The sequence below is a fragment of the Trachemys scripta genome, chromosome 9 (assembly GCF_013100865.1).
Source record: "Trachemys scripta elegans isolate TJP31775 chromosome 9, CAS_Tse_1.0, whole genome shotgun sequence".
Taxonomy (NCBI): Eukaryota; Metazoa; Chordata; order Testudines; family Emydidae; genus Trachemys; species Trachemys scripta.
In genome coordinates this window covers 27,254,914-27,276,074 of record NC_048306.1, presented here as the reverse complement: position 1 = coordinate 27,276,074, position 21,161 = coordinate 27,254,914, and the positions used below count along the sequence as shown (strand labels likewise).

General features: G+C 41.9%; 1 protein-coding gene across 3 annotated transcripts in view; it reads left to right on the top strand.

Annotated features, from left to right (window-relative positions):
• BRWD3 (bromodomain and WD repeat domain containing 3) overlaps nt 1-21,161 on the top strand; it is a 92,660-nt gene that overhangs the window by 26,439 nt on the left and 45,060 nt on the right. For all 3 annotated transcript variants that reach the window (XM_034780888.1, XM_034780887.1, XM_034780889.1), the window contains exons 9-16: nt 673-773; nt 1,745-1,815; nt 4,068-4,168; nt 5,927-5,967; nt 12,219-12,323; nt 15,131-15,284; nt 15,796-15,930; nt 16,400-16,528. In XM_034780888.1, the coding sequence (XP_034636779.1) occupies nt 673-773; nt 1,745-1,815; nt 4,068-4,168; nt 5,927-5,967; nt 12,219-12,323; nt 15,131-15,284; nt 15,796-15,930; nt 16,400-16,528 (837 nt within the window). The remainder of the gene's footprint in view (nt 1-672; nt 774-1,744; nt 1,816-4,067; nt 4,169-5,926; nt 5,968-12,218; nt 12,324-15,130; nt 15,285-15,795; nt 15,931-16,399; nt 16,529-21,161) is intronic.

Here is a 21,161-nt window from a genome sequence, read left to right as displayed (position 1 = left end):
AAACTGGTTGTAATAGCTTTCTGTGACATTCTTATACAAGTTTACAATTTCTGTAAAGAAAGTATGCTGTTTTAAATTCGTTTTATTGTTTATAAGCAGAGCTTAAGCAATTTACGAGATACTTAGTTGCAAGAGCATTAAACTTCTTATCCAGACTGTGTCACCAAAGACAAACCTGTGGCCACAGAGTGACACTCTGGTGAAAAGTACCATTCCCCTTTTACCCTCCCCCAAAAAAACAAAACAAAAAACCAACCTGCTGGGAAGTGGGAGGGTGCTCAAATTCCTGCCAGGGTGCTATCCTGGATCATACTGGATCCAGTGTCCAGTTTTCTATCAGTCTCTGCTAATGTGTGTCAGATAAAACTCAGCTGCTGGAAAAGAGGAGCATTCTCTCACCTTGTCCTGTAAGAAAGGAAGGTCTAGGCTACTCACCTTCTCCCAGCCTCCTAGCTTCTGCATGGCAGAGTGAGTGCCTTCGCTACTCAAAACATACACATGCTCCACTTCCTTTGTTTGATTTTTATGAAAGCTTAGATTCTGTGTGTTAATCTTTTTATACACTCAGAGAAAGTTCATACTGTCAGTGGCAAGTAGATTCTTTTCATAAGATATCTGTATTTAAGAGGGCAGGGAAGTCAGCTGATTTAACTGCCATAACTGTATTTTTAGTTTTCTCCAGCAAGAAAAGGAATAACCCGATACCTCACTTCTACTGGTGCTGATGGAGCAATCTGTTTCTGGCAGTGGCATGCCAATACAATTAAATTTAAGTAAGCTCATTTTGGTGTTTATAATCATTCAATTAAAGAAGCAATTTATTTTAACTTACTTTAGAAAGTGCTGAAGCGTGTGGAACCAGAGAGGGGGCAGTGAGATGTGTGTAGAGAAAAGGTGTGCGTTCTTTTTGGGGTAGATCAATGAAAAAAGAGCAGTTTCCCTTGCCGTTTATTCCTTTGCCTGGTTGGCATGATGCTTTCAATGAAGAACTCAATCTGCAAGTGGGTCCTTGATGCCATTCCCCAGTGCCTGATTGCCATACTGGTCTATGGGACAGTGTGGAGTCTGAGAAGCGGCGTGGGTGGGTAGCCAGATAAGCCTTTGCAGCTATCTTAGTGGGTGTGCTTTCTCCTCGTGTGCTGTGACTTCTACAGGGCTGCAAAGGATTGGTCCCTGAGTTCTTTGCTCTGTGCTTTGCAAGCAATAGTTGTGGGATGTTTTCCTCACTTTTAGGCCCAAGGCCTGTATGTTTAGGCCCCATGCGGGCAGGGGACTGGACTCGATGACCTCTCGAGGTCCCTTCCAGTCCTAGAATCTATGAATCTATGAAATACTTCTCTAAAATGTGCAGGAATGCAAATTCTATTAACTTTAATTGGAGATGTACACCTCTTTAGACAGAATTTCATCCCTAAAAAGTGTGGGTTTGATGACATGCTACAGGCTGGTGGCTTGTCAGTTTCTATTTTAAGTGTTTGGCTTGTTGAATATAAACAAAGAAATTTTAAAAAGTTAAAAGATCTTTTTAACTCTCAAAAGTAGAGAGCATGAGTTCCTTTTTTATTAAACTGATTTTAAGGGTATCTAGCTGATGGCAAACTTCAAGTTACAAGTTCTGTAATAAAAGAAAATGGAAACACTGACCTTAATTTTAACCACGGAGTTACTCTGATACTGCTCGTCTTGGGGGACATGAAGATAAGGTCATAAAATTAAAATTGGCATGTTATTTTCTTGCATTAAGGGATCGCCCTGTGAAATTTGCTGAGAGATCCAGGCCTGGGGTTCAGATATCTTGTTCATCTTTCAGCTCTGGTATGTATAGAAGTCAAGAAATAGCAGTTCAATTTTACTTTTTGTGTGTGTGTGTGTATATGTATATGTATATATGTGTGTATATATAGCTTTAAAACAATCTCTGGTCCTCTGTAGCTACTGAAAAATAATGAAGACAATATATCTGGGAATATATTGATATTCTATAGAAGAAAGTTTGCTAATGATTTGAGATTTTTGGGGGGAAACAAAGTGATTTAAATTAAATATTCAGTGGCAATTTGTACATTTAAATTGGCTAATTCTTCAGTAGGAAAGATGATTACATTAATTTTGCCCTCATGTGGAAAGTGAGGAAATCTATAATTGGGAAGCATTAATTTTTCATATGGTCAAATCACAAAGTCCATATTTAGAAATCCCTCCTATTGACTTCAGAGGGAATTTTGCTTCAGCATGGTGGCTGGTAGAAAAGAAGCTCCATATCCTTTTAAATTTATCTTAATATTAAACGCTTTATTGCAGTATAATGTAAAGGAATTACTATTTAGATCCTGTCGGTGACATTGGTACTGTTATAAAACTCTGAGTCAAACTCTAACTCATCCCTGGATTAGGGTCCAGGGTTTTCTAATTTTTATTTTATATAAGATGTGTTTCCAAACTGGGAAGTCGTCATGTTCTCAGCCTGTATTTCCTGCCACTGTTGTGTTCATGGCTTTGTCCAACATTTTGTGGTTCAAAAGAAAATATATATTTTTTTACCTTCCTTTCCCTTTTTAAAATCTTTATATTTTTAAAGAGCATTCTATGAACTTAAAATTGAATAGAAAACAGTTTGATATTGAAAAGATCATGTGTGTTCCCGATAATAGATATCATAGGCAGAGCTGGGAGCACTGCCTACTATTATGGTAGTCTGACACTTCCCATTATAAAATCCTATTTTATTTTTCTGTTGCTCATAACTTTGCTAAACTTTAAATTTTCTGTCCTTAGGTGTTTTTAAATTTCAGCCAACATAGTTAATCTGTTTCAGAGAATGAGACTGGGGGAAAATACAGTATTTTGCCCGTGTAAAAAATAATTCTGGTGACTTTTGTTGAAAAGCTCTTTCATGGCCCTCCATACTTTGGAGCGCAGACTTGAAATTTAGCAGGGGTGTGGCCTCTGTGTCAGAGCTGTTCCTTTTGCTATCCCTGTGAAAATCTGCCCAAATTGGGCCAAATCTGGGGGGGGGGAAAGTATATGATTTAATTACTTAGACTGTGTCATCATGCAGATGCTCAAGGTGCTGAATTAAAGTTGTATAGGCCTCCTTAATTGGGGCATTTCCTAACTTTTGGGTCCTTGACTTTGCATCCTGAATAATGTTTTTTTGACATTTTTTGTGTGTAATAGTTTGTCATGTAACATAGATGATATTGTAGATTATAAGTAACAAAACTAATCCCAAAGTGTCAGGGACTTGGTTCAATAACATGTCTGTCACAGGGCCATTTTTTGTGGTAATGTATATTTTCGTGTCACGCTGTGTCTTTCAAGATCTATAGTCTGTTTCCCTGTTTTGATCCAGCCTTGTAGCCTGCAAGAGAGAAGATATCTTATTGTGGTACTTATCTACAGAGTGAAACAAAATCATTTACCTGTAATTGTCTTTATCTGAAATTGCTAGCCTGTTTCAGGTCCACATTAACCATGCCATTTCCCCCCATGAAAGTTAGGATTTCAGAAATCACTAGAGCACTTTCACTATCACAAGTCAGGCATCCCGTACTGAATAATAACTCTCTGTGTGACACTGTCATCGGAGAACAATCATTACAGGAAAATAGTTTACGCTGTCAGGCCCTGATTCAACAAGCTTGTGAAGACACTTCAATAAGAATTTGCTTAAGTACTAAGTGTTTTACTGAATTTGGGCCCAGAGATTTGCAAACCATTCTTTGCTTTTTATTTCTGTGTATTGGTCTGGCTGATAGAACTGCGGTAGACTTGCTGTAACTGAGTGCTGTATTTTGAAATGTTATCCTTGTTTGTTCAGTAACAGGTCCAGTAATTTCAACGCTTCTTTAGCAGTAAGGAGATACGTTGAAGTGTAAATGGTCTCAGAAGGTGCAGATCAGGGAAACATTTAAACCAAGATTAAATGTTTATGAACAAGTTTAATTCCACTGAAAATCCTCAATTTAAAACTGTGAATTATGCTCCTCTAGCAGTAACACCATGTTCACAAAGTTTTTAGTTCCTTTAGTGGCTTTTCTTCTCACAGAAAATACTGTCTTTCTCAGGTGGCATGTTCATTGCAACAGGTAGCACTGACCATGTGATAAGAATGTATTATTTGGGCTCGGAATCGCCAGAGAAAATTGCTGAGTTAGAGTCCCATACGGTAAGAGCTGAAAGAGAAATTAAATCTCTTCCCATTTTTAACTCACCCTGGGTATTTAGGTTTGGTCTTGTAAATCCTGTTGGACTAATTTTCTGTCTGTCTTTGGTGATGGGGGGCCGTTTAAGTACCTTAGTATCTGAGCACATGACAATCTTTAATATATTTATCTTTATAACAAACTTATGAGGTAGGGAAGTGCTATTGAACAAACACCTGCCAGGGATGATGATATTTAGTCCTGCCGGGGACTGGATTAGAAGATCTCTCGAGGTCTGTTCCAGTCCTGTGATTCTGTTCTATGATTCTATTATTCCCATCTTACAGATGGGGAAGTGAGGCACAGAAAGGCAAAGTGACCTGCCCAAGGTCACAGGGGAGGTCAGTGGCGAAGCAGAAAACCAAAACTGGACCCTGTACTCTAGTGCCTCAACTACCTGCGTACACCCTCACCCCTTCATTTTATTTTTAAGTATCTGACTTTAATATTGATATAGATCAGAAATGCCTGTAATGAGAGAGAACAAGTGTTCTGGTTTTAGGGTGTGAAATCAAACAGAGCATACAAGTGTGGTTTCATTTTGAAAGAAAAAGGTTAACGAGAATCCTTTTTTATTTCATGTTTTAACAAACAGCATTTTTTGAAAAATGTTTTAAATATCAATCTGTCTTTAACGAAGTTATGAGTCTCAGTGGCTTTTGTTATAACTAATGAATTTCGATGAAGGCTGATAGAAAAAAATGGAAATTGCTAAACCCAGCATTAGAACATTTCTTAATACCCGTTTGATATTGAGCCCTGGCAGTGCGCTTAGTGGTTGGACAGCGCATGTTAACATCACATGTTCTCTATATGGTTACTGCTGGCTACTTTATAGCCCCAACCTTGCTCCTCCTAACTTTACAAACTGCTGTCAGCATGTTCCTGAAAGGATGAAACATCAGGGACGTGTTCAGGATAAATCTTCATTATTATTTTTCTTTTAATTATAGTCATCCAGTCAGGGAACAGAATCAAAACCATATAATTAAAATAAGCAGTCAGGAATAGTGAATAAGAAAGGCACATGGCCAACATATTATGTGAGCAATCCATAAGCTGACACTTGTTTGCATGAAATAGTAATCAAAAATATGAATAGTGAACAAATTTGTAATAATGTGTCTATATCTGAACAATTCAAAAATGGGAATATGGTTGAAATTTGAGGAATAAATTGATCTCAGATCCTGAAATAATCGGTCCAAAAACACCAGCAACTATTATGGTTTTGAACTAAAACAGTCTTCCCCAACCTCCTTGGGAGTTGGCACTCACTGGGCCTCAGTAGCTGAGAAAGGCTCTGGTCCTAGTAATTCCCCAGTTATTGTGAGTTCATAAAATATACAGCTCCCAGCCTTGATTCCACCTCATACTCATGGCAGTATAGCTATATCAACACATCTGGGAGTGTGTGCTGTGACAAATATGCATCTTTTGCAGCATGCCCCCTCACAAGAACAGGTGGAAGTTTAGTAGCGAGATTGATTTCCTAAGCCAGTTTTCTTCCCAGGCTGCTCCAAGGGCAGTACAATAACTAACTACTACTTACTAATGATATAGATCATAATGTCTAGTAATGTTTGTTTCTGGAAATTTAACTCCAAATATTTTTACTTCTGTATTCTGAAATTCTATAAGATCCAATTTGACTAGTTTAAAAAAACTAAAGAATTCCAGACTTACAAAATACTTTCTGCTCTGTTTGTTTTTGTTTTTAGGACAAAGTAGTTGCAGTTCAGTTCTGTAACAATGGTGACAGGTAAGCATGTATTCTGGGCTTTTTCCAGTATGACATGTTGTTGTTGTATTTAATTTTCCAAACAACTTTTTGAGAAAGTCTTTTGTTTTATAACAGTAGTCACACTTTACACAGGGTCCTCTCATTTTAATTGACTTGTCCAAGGTTATGTAGCGAGCCAGTGGCAGAGGTGAGTCTGGATTCCATGTCTCCTGGTGTAACCACTACTTCTGGGGAATTCTGCACCAAAAAATTAAAAATTCTGCACACTATTTTAAAATTCTACATATTTTGTCATAACTCAATATAGTCATGCCAGTTTGTTATTTTGGTAATTTATTTCAAAATACCTGTCAGCAAGTATGTCTGCAAGAAAAAAAAAGATTCCCCCAGGGTAGAGAGTTAAAGAAATCTATACGACTGCCCAAGTCCCGTTTCTCTGTTATTCTTTTGTCAGGTGCCTCTGTCTGGGTGTGTCATGTACCAGTGGGGCACATCTTGGGGCGGAAAACTCTGTGCCTCCAGTCGTTTAGTAAATTCTCATTTTTCACCCTGCTGTCATAGGGTTACTATATTTCAAGTTTCCAAATAAAGGAAGCTGCCTGGGGGATGGGGAGTTGGAGGGGGGATATGTTTGAGGGATGCTGGAGGGGTCTGAACTGGGAGAGGGTATTTGGGAGGTGCTGGGGGGGGGGGAGAAATGCATGGGGCTCCCCAGACCAGAAGCTTGCGCGTGCATCTCCCCCCCTCCCCCACAAGCTCAGTTGCAGGCTCCGCTCTGCACAGCTTCGTTACTGTCCTGTCAGGGGAAATGGTGCAGCCCTGCCCTTCCTCACCCTTTGCCAGAGCTGGGTCTCTGAGGCCCACTCCCGTCCCCTGGCAGATGAGGATCAAGCCCGGCAGCCAGAGCGTGCAGAGCCACAGGGCTCCATTCCTGCTAGGCCAGGTGCTCCGCTCACTGCAAGCTGGGGAGCCTGGCTCTGCTGGGTCCAGTGACCCCTATTAGTGGCCAGCAGTTATGCATCACTAATTCTATGGGGGAAAAAATGAAATTCTGTGCAGAATATTATTTCTGCACAAATTCTGCATTGCGCGGTGGCACAGAATTCCCTCAGGAGTAAACCACTAAAAATAGTAAGTTTTTTTTTTTAAATGGTTTAGTAAAAACAAATCAGGTGCTCAGTTCCGTATCCTTATTTCTGTTTAGTAGACTTGTACTCCGCAAGTAGCGTTATTGAGTACAGTGGGATTACATAAGACAATAAGAATGGGCATGCCAGGTCAGAACTACAGTCCATCTAGTGCAGTATCCTGTCTTCCGACAGTGGCTGGTTCCAGATGCTTCAGAAGGAATGAACAGAACTGGGCAATTATCAAATGATCCATCCCCTGTCATCCAGTTCCAGCTTTCGGCCGTCTGAAGTTTAGGGATACCCAGAAGAAGGGATTGTGTCCCTGACTATCTTGGCTAATAGACATTAATGGACCTATCCTTCATGAACTTCTCCATTCCTCTTTTTTTTTTTTTTTTAAAACCCAGTTCAACTTTTGGCCTTCACCACATCCCCTGGCAAATAATTTCACAGCTTGACTGTGCATTGTGTGAAGAAATATTTCCTTATGTTTGTTTTAAACTTGCTGCCTGTTAATTTCATTGGGTGATGCCTGGTTCTTGTATTTTGTGAAGGGGTAAATAACACTTCCCTGTTCACTTTCTCCACATCATGCCTGATTTTATAAATCTCTATCACATCCCCTCCACCCCCCTGAGTCATCTCTTTTCTAAGATGAACATCATACTCATGGAATGTGGTACTATTCCACACGACTAAAGGTATTGGAATCTGGCCCTAAATGAAAGATTAGCAAAAACGGTAGAATTATCATGGACACACAAGTTACCCAGCAAGTAAACTTGACGTTATACTTTAGAGGGCTGTGCTGCTGCAAAGTGCTTAGCACCCTCAGTCTTCGTTGAGTTTAACAGAAATTGAGGGTTCTAAGCATCTCATGGGAGGTGCTCCATGCCTTGTAGGATTAGGTTCACATTGAGTGACATGTCTGTATTTTTGTAATTCTAGTAGGACCAACTGTGCCAGTAAGCCTAGGTTTCTGTATATCTCCTAACAATAACTTTTCAGCTGGAAATTGCATCAGGTTAAAACATTTCATTTAGATTGTCAGCTCTGGGGCTTTAGTCACATTAGAGCAAGTTTTTAAAAATATGCAAGTTCTGGGGGTTTTGTTTGCTTCAGTGCAGACTAATACCCTCTGGGGGTGAGAGACATGTCAGATTTTTTTAGAAGGTAAATCATCAAAAACACAAATTAAGCTCAAGCATGTAAGTACAACTACTTCGTTTCATCAAACCTATGTATTTATTAACATACTTTCTTTTAACGATTACTGTAATATACAAACAAAAAGTATATCTAGGTTTAAAGAACAGACCTACTTCAACGATTTTTGGTAAGGGGTGCGAGAACATTTTGAGAACCAAAGGGGTGCAGGCTGCAGTAAAGGTTAAGAACCACTGCCTTAGAGCAATGATGTTTCTTACAGAAAGCAGGGTCAATGCTTCCTGGAACTCCAGAGAGCACAAGGAGAGTGGTTACTGTACCACCCTTGCAACAGTCAGCCAGCTTTGATGGCTATTTCAGAAGAGGTGAGGCCATGACCACAGCCCCTATTTGGAAAAGCTACCACTGGCAGTAGTGCTTTGTTAATGTAGTTCTTGAATTCAGATGAGCTGTATTTTTCCCATTTCCTACATTGAGACACCAAAGAGGAGGTTACTTGTGTCCTCTTCCCCCACTATTCATTGCACAATCCTCCCTTTGCATTTAGGCACAATGCAAAATTCTTTGATTTCAAAAGAAATGTGCTTGGATCAACATCCTAGTGATGCAATCAACAGTGCAGCTGGCCAAAAGAACCCATGAACCCAGTGTGATACTGAATGAAAAAGCAGTTTTATTTCCCCCTTTGTTGTTTGTTTTTTAAAGATGGTGTGGGAAGGCAATTAATTTAGACTCTAATTTGTTGTTAATTTAGCATTTCATATTTAACAAAAGCAAGGAAATTAATAACTAAGGCTCCCTTTTTGTCCTGACCCCATCATGTACTGATTTCACTTCTGTAAGAGAGGTATTGGGATTAAGAGGGCTATTTTATTTTTGTATCTGATTTAATAGAAAAATATGCCCCCATTGCATAGGCTTCTTGGGGGCATTTCCATTAGTGGTTGGTTTTTTTATTTTTTATAAGCAAATAGTTGGCATATTTTAAAACGCTTTCCAAACGGATAAAAGTGCTGATATGCTACTGCAAGACAAGAACAGCAACTGCTACTAACTGACCTAATTCCTTGATGTCTGACTTCTTCTGTCAGGCCTATCTTGGGCAATGGCTTGAGTAAGCAAATAGTCCTTTCCCATGCCTTGAAGTTCAGCAAAACAGAGTTCTGAAAATCATGCAAGAGAAGCACGTTTTTAGTTACAAACATGCTGCCTCCCGTCCCCATATATTTAGATGTATGTGCTGTTCAATAAAGCACCTTAGCTGATCTCAACTTTTGGGAGGTTCTGTAGGGAGAGATGTACTGTGTAGGGATAGCCAGGAAACTCCCCGTCCCCCATGTTTTTGGCTCTGGGATTTGTGTTGGTTTGTATGTAAAGGACAAAGCAGAGGGCCACTCTTCAAGAGGAGTGGGAGATGCAGTTTATCTTCATGTACAAATGTCAGATTACATCTGTTTATAAAATAGATAACAATTCATTTAAAACAAAAGCATATTTCATCCCTCCCATTTCAGATATATTGAAACTTACCTAAAAGCAGCTCTCAGTTAATTGTTCTCCTTGTAATCAGCAGCAGAGAGCACTACAGTCCAATTTTTTCCACAAGAATACAGATGCTCCATGGATTGCTTAGTATTCTCTCCACATTTTTTTGGTCGTTTATGTACACTTTTTTCCCCCAAGTGTCATTGAGTGGAGGAACTATATTAATAGAGTTTAATATTGTATAGCAGTCTTAATATTTCCCAATCTGAAATACCTCTTGTGTGTCTGGCATGAATTATTATGAATGCCGGTACAGATTTTTAGTAAGAATATTGCCCTGTGTACTCTATTGTGGATCCATATTACAATAAGTAAAGTAGTTAATGTACGTATGCAGCATCTGCTCTCTAAACCCCCAGCCTTCTACTGGCTCCACTTTTGCAGGACCAGGATTTAAAACCAATATCTTAGTGTAAGAGGGTTCGGACTCACCCCTGCGGCACCTCCTGCTGGTCATCCAGGGAATTAGCTCACCAGCCTCTGGAGCGCCCTCTGCAGGCCCGTGATCCGCTTTTCCTCTTCTCTGGCCCCCCGTATCCCTCCCAGGACCCCAGTGCCCCTTGCTCTGGGTGCTGCCCCCTGGCAATACCCATACATATGCTAGGTCTCCCCTCCCAGGGGAACCTCCACCCACTAACCCCACCTCACCTCAGGATAAGGCCACTGCCAGTCACCAGCTAGCCCCTACTCTCTGGGGCAGACTGCAGTATAGGCCACTCATCATCAGCAAGGAGGATTTGGACCTGCTGCCTTGGCCTAGCCCTGGGTTGCCCTCTGCAACCCCGAGTACCCCTTGACCTATTACCAGGCCACAGCCTGAGGCTATCCAGGCTGGAGCTCCCCAGCTCCTCAGCCTTTCCCCAGCCCTGCTCCACTCAGGTACCCTGTCTAGTTCCCTGCAGCCAGGCCCTTCTCTCTCTCTGAAGGCAGAAAAAGTTCCTGGCTCCCAGCCTTCTTATACAGGCCAGCTGGGGCCTGATTGGGGCATGGCCCAGCTGTGGCTACTTCCCCAATCAGCCCAGTAGCTTTTCCCTTTGCCCCAGCCCTCTGCCAGGGCTTTTCCAACCCCTCAGGCAGGAGCGGGGTAACCACCCCGCTACACTTAGCTATCATTCCTTTGGTATGTTTTATTCACATTTGTTTGCTGTCCTCTGACAATGTTGCTGGCACTCTGCAGAAAACTAATATATACGCTGTCCCTACTTGCAAGACCTTTTGATCTAGAAGATAAACACTGGAGGAGAGTTAGAGAATAAAACCAAAAGGCCCATGATAGAATTTTCAAAAGTTCCTAAGTCCAGCTCTGCCCTACAGATCTTTGCTGGCCAGGCTCTGTCGGTCAGGGGTGTGAAGAGGTGTGATTTCTGACCAACGTGGCTGTGCCAATCAAAAGCTCCTACTGTAGTTTATACTGGCAGAACTGTGTCCTTTTTGCCAATATAAACTATGTAGACCATAGGAGTGCTTTGCCTGTGTAGTGAGCTGGTATAGTTATACCAGCAAAGTGCTCCTAATACAGATCTGGCTTAAGTGATGTAGGTGTAAAAGTCTCCTCGAAAGTCCTAAGTCACTTAGACACTTGAAAGTTCCCCACTCAGCCAATTATATTGATGCTTTTAATATAAAATCCACAACCCCCTGTTTAGATTGTAGAAGTAATGAAAAGTCCTTGAAAGAAAATAAAGTCAAAGTAAAGGAAGAACCTAGCATAAGTGTATTGGTAGGTGGTTTTTTCCCTTCTTTCTCCGTTACAGTAAGAATTAAACTTTAAAAAAAAAAGAAACCATCACTTATTAAAATAAATTTGGGTACGCTTGCATTTTTACACGGAAAGCTTCAGGTGAATTTTTTTTTCTTAAGAGTAAAAAAATTTTGCTGGGCATCCTTGAATTAAATGTACAATACTTGGGGAATTTCTCTATGACAAGAAAAACTAAATATTGTTTCATTGATGACCATGACAGTTTTATGTAGGCGAGTGTCATTTTATTAAATATTTAACATTTTAACCTAAAATAGCTTGAAAAATAAAGCTGTGTACATTCATCTTCACAAACAGCACTATTCATTGGCAGATTTGGGCATAATTTGTACAGATGTTAATACAGTATAATTTATAGTAGAACCTGGCCATATATTTTCTTTTCTTCTGCCGTTGTAAACTGTTTCAAGGGATTCCCTGATGTCGTTAAAAAGAGAAAGTGCAGCTTATATGAAATACAACATTGAATTCGCTCCAAGGCCATCTGCTAGCTGTAACTGTAATTAATCTTGTGTACAATATCTAATAGAAAAAATATAAACTCATTGTTTTCTCATTACACTCTGGAACAGAGATGTACAAACAAAATAGAAAGAAAGATTAAATATTCTCTGGCTTTGATGCTGACAAATTACGTGACTTATTTTTTCCACATTTGTCTACAGTTTAAGATTTGTCAGTGGGAGCAGAGATGGAACAGCAAGAATATGGCAATACCAGCAGCAGGAATGGAAGAGTATAGTCCTGGATATGGCTACTAAAATGACAGGGTAAAAGAAAGCAAAACACTAATTTATATTGTGCCATCATCTATGTGTAAGAACAAAACCTTTCCAGCAACTAATTTGAAAAATGTTGTATTTTATATTTTGAATTAATCTCAGTGCATGTAGTTTGATGTGTATTGAAAGTGCTGTGTCCTTGTCCATTAAATGACAATTCTTCTGAACGTTTGAAATTAATCTATTAACATATCTACTCAGCAGTTTCATCGCTCCCATGGATGGCACATTCTTCCTATTTAACATAAGAAACTAGAATGTTGAATAGTCTCTCTCTCTCTCGGAAAGAAGCTGTAGTGCATGGGTGGGCAAACTTTTTGGCCCGAGGGCCACGTTGGCTTTGCAAAACTGTATGGAGGGCAGGGTAGGGAAGGCTGTGCCTCCCCAAACAGCCTGGCCCCCACCCCCTGTGTGCCCCCTCGCCCCCCCCGCCTGGGCCCCCCCTGCCCCTGCCCACCCCCCCCCCCCGGGATCCCACCCCCTATCCAACCCCTCCTGCTCCCTGTCCCCTGACTTCCACACCCCCGCCTCCTGACAGGCTCCCTGGGACTCCTACACCTATCCAACCCCCCCCCCCGAGCCCCGTCTCCTGATCCCTATCCACACCCCCACCCCCTGACAGCCCCCCTGGGACTCCCACACTTATCCAACCCCCCCTGTTCCCCGGCCCCTGACCGCTCCCCCTCTGTCCCCGAACCTCCGCCCCATCCAACAACCCCCTGCTCCCTGTCCCCTGACGGACCCTCCTGCCCCTTATCCAGCCCCCTGGCCCCCTTACCATGCCGCTCAGAGCAGCATGTCTGGCAGCTGAGCCGCCTGGCCGGAGCCAGACACGCTGCCACGCTGCTTGGCAGGAGCGCGCAACCCCGCCGCCCAGAGCGCTGCCCGCGTGGCGGCGAAGCAGCAGGGGAGGGGCCGGGGGCTCAATGACTGGGCAGGACGGTCCAGCCCGCGGGCTGTAGTTTGCCCACCTCTGCTGTAGTGGAACCTCGCTTGGGTGCAGTTTGAGCTGCACGTTTTATAAGATGCACAAAAAAAGTGTGGTTTCTCCCACTTATCAGTGAAGATTCAATTGTAGTTGCTGTAGTGTGGCCTTAAATTCCAAAGATTTATTTATTTTTTACAAAATATGCCATATTATATTTATTATATACTATGAAGTATTATAATAAACATTAAAACTAAACTAAGAATTGACAAAAATAAACGAAGTACATCCTGTGATTCATCTTGGTGTTGAATCATATGAATTCAATAATTTTTCATGGATTGCCCGGTCATTAATGTATAGTGAAGATTTTCTGCAATTACAGTTAGAATGCTAGTGAATTAATGTTTTCAGTAAAAGGGTGTGAGGTCATTCTGGAAATCGTCTTGTATAGTAGAAAACAAATGGCAGAGAGCAGAAAAATGCTGAAAAGATCTGAACTTTGTTCTTTTATTTTTTTCCATATTATGTCCCTTTTAAAATATATTTTGGGATTTCTTTATTGCTTCATCTAATATGGTTATAAGACTTTAATCTGAATGTTTTCATAGTGTTTCTTAACATTATTTTTTTTTTCCTGAAGATTTGATATGCTAGTTGGGTTTTTAATTTTTAGGGTGTGTGGTGTTTTTTTTTTTTTTTTTTTTATTTTTTTGCTTGTTCTTCAAATGACTTCAATAAGTGGCCCAGTATTAGAACAAACACAGGCATAGAAAATAGAGATGGAATTTCATTTCCCTCTGCTGTTTCGGAAAATATATATGTATCTCTCAAAAGTTACATGTGTAACACTAAACATCTTTAAGGTGGCCATCTAACTATAATTTAGATTTATTTAACTAGTGGGTACTCGTGATGGAGTTTACTATAGCAAATAACAGTGGTGGGTGTTTAAAAAAAAAAAAAAAAAAGTGCCTACTGGAAAAAGGGGGAAATGATTAATTTTCTAGGAAAAAGAATGATCTGTTACATAGAAAAGGAAGTGAAACTACTTCAGCTTTTCAAAGAGAGTGAAAATCTTTCAATATAAACCAACTTTTCCGCAGTTTTGTAAATATGGTTATGAATTCCAAATGTTTATAAATTGCATGGATGTGCATGCATCTCTCAAATTTCCACAGTTTCAAAACAAAAATTTATTTTAAGACTAAAGAGAGAAAAATTCTTCCTACCTCAATTGTAAGTTCCTTGGGGCAAGGTCTGTCATTCATTATATGTTTGTACAGCACCTAACACAATGGAGCTGAAGCTGGTTGCAGCCTGTAAGTGCTGCTGCAGTGTAAATGTTTAATAATAGTAAGAGCTGATTTACTCAAATAGGGAAGTGAAGGATTAAGGTTAATGTCAAATGTATTTAATATTTCCTATATCCTGCTTTCACCACAACAAAATATATTCTAGAATTGTATGAACCATTATTTATTTTCAAATTCAATCAGACTTCACGGTCCTGTTATACCCAATAGTATACAGCAGGGATCGGCAACTTTTGGCACGTGGCCCGTCAGGGAAATCTGCTGGCAGGCCGGGACAGTTTGTTTACCTGCAGTGTCCGCAGGTTAAGCCGATCGCAGCTCCCATTGGCCACGGTTCGCCGTTCCAGGCCAATGGGGGCTGCGGGAAGCGGCGGCCAGCACATCCCTCAGCCCACACCCTGACGGGCCGCATGCAAAAGGTTGCCGATCCCTGGTATACAGTATAGTGGTGACAGCCAATCTCCCACTAATTTCCAATTGAATTGCTACTGAGAGGTTTTGCTATAGTTACTGAGGTATGATTTGTATTTTTCAATTATGAATTTCCACAGTAACAACTTGGTATCTGGGGAGGACAAAGTAACTAAATTGAAGGTTACTATGGTGGCTTGGGATCGATATGATACCACTGTCATCACTGCGGTCAACAACTTCCTTTTGAAAGTATGGAACTCGACCACGGGACAGCTTCTTCATAGTTTATCTGTGAGTAAAAATCCAGTGTATATTTCAAAATTCTGTACTTCTGTGTCCAAAACAAGATTAAGGGCTGGAGTCTGCCATCCTTCCAGGCACTAAGTAATGTCTTTCTTCTGAAGTAGGTCAGTTGTATGCTTCTCCTGAGTCCTGGTTTAAGGAGTGTGTATTATGGGGAGAGAGGAAATTAGCACAGTGCTGCTGCTCTCCAGCAATTGCTGGCTGACATAAGGGCCTCTTAGGGCCATAGCCAGCTTGTATTAAAGTAGCTCCAAGATCAGGGAGCTGCAATTGTCCTCTTTGTTGGCCTCCACTTTACCTTTGCCCAGTTGGGAATCTGGGCTATGAGATAGTGAATGATAGTAAACGGAGCTAAAAGTCCTCAGAACAGTGACTGAAGAGTGATACCGTTCTAATCTGATATGCTTACATATCACTGACCTCAAAATAAATATTTAGTTGCACATTGAGCTGTTATATAGAAACATTACTTTCCTTTCCTGCTTTGCTTTCATCACAGGGCCATGATGATGAAGTTTTTGTTTTGGAAGCACATCCATTTGACCAAAGGATCATGCTTTCTGCAGGTCATGATGGGAACATTTTTGTTTGGGACCTTGATAAAGGAACAAAAATTCGCAATTACTTTAACATGGTAAGAATTGTCAGGAAATATTTTCACATTTGTATGAAACTGGGCTTTAGGAAGGAAGGATTTTAAGAATTATTTTAAGAATAATACCAAGTCATTTGGTAATCTATCATGTTTACATCTCTGAAAATCAATGGAATGTTTTTGACCAACTTTTTCACAATGGAGCTTTAAGGGTGTTGGCATTAAGTTTTGACATTAAGGTTTAGGAAAGATGGGACACTAACATAAAACTTAACTGAGAATTGTAAATGTTAAAAAATAGCTAAATGGGGAGGGGGGAATTAGTGAAATTCCATTTAATTGGTGTGAGATGGATCTTATATTAAATTGGGACCAATAAACAGAATGTGTGTGCAGTTATAGAATGATATTTGAAGAATCTGAAGTACGGCTGATTAAATCATCATATTGAAGCTAGTCTAGAAAATAAATGTTTTTAAAATGGGTATGCTGTGTTTATATGTTACAGATTGAAGGCCAGGGCCATGGTGCTGTTTTTGATTGCAAATTCTCGCCAGATGGACAGCATTTTGCCTGCACAGACTCACATGGGCATCTGCTATTATTTGGTTTTGGATGCAATAAATATTATGAAAAGGTGGGTTGACTGAATCTTAGACTTTTCTGCATTTTGGGCTGGTTTTGTTTGGGAAGTGTTGTTTATGGTACTTCTCTCATGATGAGCTCTAAATGGTACTTGAATTATGTGGCAGTCACTGGTTCTCTAAATTAAAATCTGCATGTGTTTAAATATCCCACAGTAAATTTTCTTTTGTAGGGGGAATAGAGAATGTTTGGCAAACCTGGAGAGAATGTGACTGCACTACATGTTATTAACTTAACCTGGCAAGGAAAAGTGTCACTTTGTGAAAAAGCAATCCAAACACCAAAGAAGGTCTGTAGGCATCTTAAGGAAGAGAGAAGGGTTTTATTTGATCAAAATGTGTCACTCTATTCTTTTAAATTTTACACAAGTTCTTTTCTCCAACATAGGTGGTCAGTTGTTGTCATGTTCTGCGAGATCCAATAAATTCAGTGATGCCTTTTTCTACGTCAAAGAAAGTGATGAGATTAACTCGTATAATAAATGCTCCAGATTTCTTTTCTTATACCTCTGAAAATTAGGAAATAAAGAGGTGTAAGGTTCAGGCACTCCTGAAATTTAACCTTAACTCTGCCCTCTGGAGCTGGTAGTTGCTACTGGGAGTAGTTCAGTAGGGTGGAGCCATAGGTAGACATGAAAAACAACACAAACAATGGCATATTCTTGTAGTCATGTTCCAAGTACGTATTGTGGCATTTATCTGCATGCACTTTGGTTTCATTCACTTTGTTATGTACCTGTATTGAATGGAGCAGGGATCAATTGGAGCAGATTGGAAGAGCTGTCACTGTGATAGGAGGAAATGTGCACGTGTACCTTGAGAGATCAAGTATGCCTGATTTCATTGCTGAGTTCTGTAGCTTGTATCGGTAGCAGCACACAGGACTCTTCTTGCCAGGGGGATTGTCAGCCGTTCGGTGGCATATGTGATTTTGGTCTCCACAGCTTAGAGAGGGATACATGAAGGCAATGTCTCAGATGTAATCCTCAGGGCAAGGGTAAAGTAGTGTGGGGTGGACTGTGTGGAGTTAGGCTCAGTGTTTGAGTGTAGGCCAGGTGTAGGTAACTCCTCTTTGCTAAACCCAGCCTAAACTCAAGTTTTGCCTAAGCAAAGAGAAGATGTTAGATTTTGTCCTAAAGTGCTTTTGTATCCATTTACGTGAAATAAATGGACCCAAAGAGACAAAGGTGTAAACATGGCCATGAAGCTGTCCAACATGAGACAGCATTAAACAGGGTTTGATACAGAGACCTCAGCCTGCTTAGTACCATATCATACGTGTAATTAAAATCCTTTAAAACCTTTTATTAAAGATACAGAAAAGGGAACACAGAGCTTTTTATATGTGAAGTATTAGTAGGGCCATACCAAATTCAAGGTCCATTTTGGTCAATTTTGTGGTCATAGGATTTTTAAAATGGTAAATTTCATGATTTCAGCTATTTAAATCTGAAATTTCATGGTGGTGTAATTGTAGGGGGTCCTGACTGAAAAAGGAGTGTGTGGGGGGTGCAAGGTTATTGTAGGGGGTTGTGGTACTGCTACCCCTACTTCTTCACTGTTGCTGGCAGTGGCGCTACCTTCAGAGCTGGGCAGCTGGAGAGTGGCGGCTGCGGTAGCCCAGCTCTGAAGGCAGAGCCGCTATCAGCACCAGCACAGAAATAAGGATGGCGCAGAAGTAAGGATGCCATGGTATGGTATTGCCACCCTTACTTGTGCACTGCTGCTGGCGGGGCGCTGCCTTCAGAGCTGGGTGCCTGGCCAGCAGCTGCTGCTCTCCAGCTGCCCTGCTCTGAAGGCAGTGCAGAAGTAAGGGTGGCAATACTGTGACCAACTTCCCTGTAAGCCGCCCGGCTGCACAGCAGCCTATTTAGCGCTGCGCAGGTGCTCAGGGAACCTGCCTAGAGACCTGCTGCAGCCGGGGAGGGGGCACCTCCCCCGCCCCAACCTAGCCTGGCTGCGGTGCCCCTCCACCAGCCCCAACTCTACTGTGGCTCAGACCTGCTGTGGCCGGAGTGCCCTTACCGCGGCCCGAACCCAGCTGGGGCAGCCCGGACCCGCCATGGCCAGGGCACCCCTCCCCCGCCCCGATTCTGCCACAGACCGAACCTGCCATGGCCAATTCTGGCGCAGCCCGGAGCGCCCCTACCCTGGCCCAGACCTGCCATGGCGCCCCTCCCCTGGTCCATACCCAGCCCCGGCCAGGACCTACTGGGGGAAGGGTGCCTATCCTGCAGCTCCAGCCCCAGAACTGCTGCGGCGGGGAGAGGTGCCTCTCCCCACCCCCCCAGCACAGGTGCTGCTGCAGGGAGAGAGAGCTCTCTCCCTGCTGTAGCCCCGAAGCACCCTCCTGTACCCCAAACCCCTCATCCCCCACCCTCACCCCAGAGCCTGCATGCCCAGCCGGAGCCCTCACCCCCTGCACCCAAACCCTCTGCCCCAGCCCTGAGCCCTGTCGCACACTCCAAACCCCTCGGCCCCACCCCCACCACATGAATTTTGTTATGTGCACCAATATTCAGGTGATGTGTCACACATCCCCTCCATATTGGTGAACATAACAATTCATTCCACACCTGGGTTGGAAAAATTAGAGGGAACACTGATCGTGGACCCTCCCCCCCCCCCCCCCCCCCCCCCCCCACACACACACTATCCTTGTGACACCTTTGCAACTCCCTTTTGGGTCAGGACCCCCAATTTGAGAAACGCTGTTCTCTTCTGTGAAATCTGTATAGGGTAAAAGCACACAAGACCAGATTTCATAGGAAGACCAGATGTCATGGTCCGAGATGCGTTTTTCCATGGCTGTGAATTTGGTAGGGCCCTAACTATTAGGTAAGGCTTTCATTTAATTATAACCCTTGTTCCCTTTCTCTTTAGCTGGAGAGAGTTTTAAGAAGGAAATTCCCTTGTCTTGAGCGTTTTTTAGATGATATTAATGATGGTGATAACTGTCCTGTTGGGGACAGAGAAGAATTTTTAGTTGAGACAGGCTGGAGGTCTCATTGTTTTTATTCTTAAAATCTAATCCCATTTCATAGAAGACAAAACAAGAAAAGCTCACACAAGAGGGGTGGTGTGGTGGGGAGAACAGCAAAGATTAGAAAATGCTTCTTCTGTCTCTTGTGTTGACTCTCATTTGTAACCTCACTGCTGAAGAAACATAAGCACAGTACATGTTACACAGCTCTACAGCCAAAATGTTTCTGAAATAAATGTAATCAAACTCTACTAATTCTGGGTCACTGAGAACAAAAATGATGCTTAAAATTGTTGATTGGCTCTAGTTTTCAAGATATGCTGTTGGGTCAGTATATACGACCCTTGACTTGGGAATGGCGGAGGATAAGTGAGTTCTAAAGGGAAGGGATCTCAATTTAAACCAGAAATGACTAAAATACATCTTTGACTGGATCTGTGAATAAATCTATGACTAGGTTTGGACAGTACTTTGCTTTTTAGGCAAAACAATGAATGATGCGATCTGAAGCTGGTATTGTGTCATACATGATATGAATTGCATCATGTTATTCCTAGAATTCATGGATGATGCAATCATAGAATCCTAGAATATCAGGGTTGGAAGGGACCTCAAGAGGTCATCTAGTCCAACCCCCTGCTCAAAGCAGGACCAATTCCCAACTAAATCATCCCATCAGGGCTTTGTCAAGCCGGGCCTTAAAAACCTCCAAGGAAGGAGACTCCACCACCTCCCTAGGTAACGCATTTCAGTGTTTCACCACCCTCCTAGTGAAATAGTTTTTCCTAATATCCAACCTGGACCTCCCCCACTGCAACTTGAGACCATTGCTCCTTGTTCTGTCATCTGCCACCACTGGGAACAGCCGAGCTCCATCCTCTTTGGAACCCCCCTTCAGGTAGTTGAAGGCTGCTATCAAATCCCCCCTCATTCTTCTCTTCTGGAGACTAAACAATCCCAGTTCCCTCAGCCTCTCCTCATAAGTCATGTGCTCCAGACCCCTAATCATTTTTGTTGCCCTCCGTTGGACTCTTTCCAATTTTTCCACATCCTTCTTGTAGTGTGGGGCCCAAAACTGGACACAGTATTCCAGATGAGGCCTCACCAATGTCGAATAACATAACGAAGCTTACATCACTCTGCTGAACAAATTGCCCAATATCAGCTCTAGAAATCCTACAGTGTCGTGCTCTCTTGTCAGTGTTTGATTTTGCAAAGGGACACATTTCTGTTTAGCCCAAGTGAGCAGAGATGCCTCGTACGTGTGTGAACAGTGCAGATAACTTCTGCTATGTTTGTGGTGAAGTGACTTTTGCATCACAAAAGCGCAGTATAACCACTATGGTTAAGAAAGCCTATCACCTTTCTTTTGGCTGCAAAATTGGAGATCAGGACAAGAGGTGGGCCCCACACATATGCTGCAACATTTGTGCAACAAATCTTCGCCAGTGGTTGAACAGGAAAAGGAAATCTATGCCTTTTGCAGTGCCAATGATTTGGAGAGAGCCAACAGATCATACCAGCAATTGTTACTTCTGCATGGTGCCTCCAGTTGGGAAAGGTGTGTCAAAGAAGAAAAAGTGGACTGTGCATTATCCAAACATTCCATCAGCTATACGCCCAGTACCCCACGGAGAAGGACT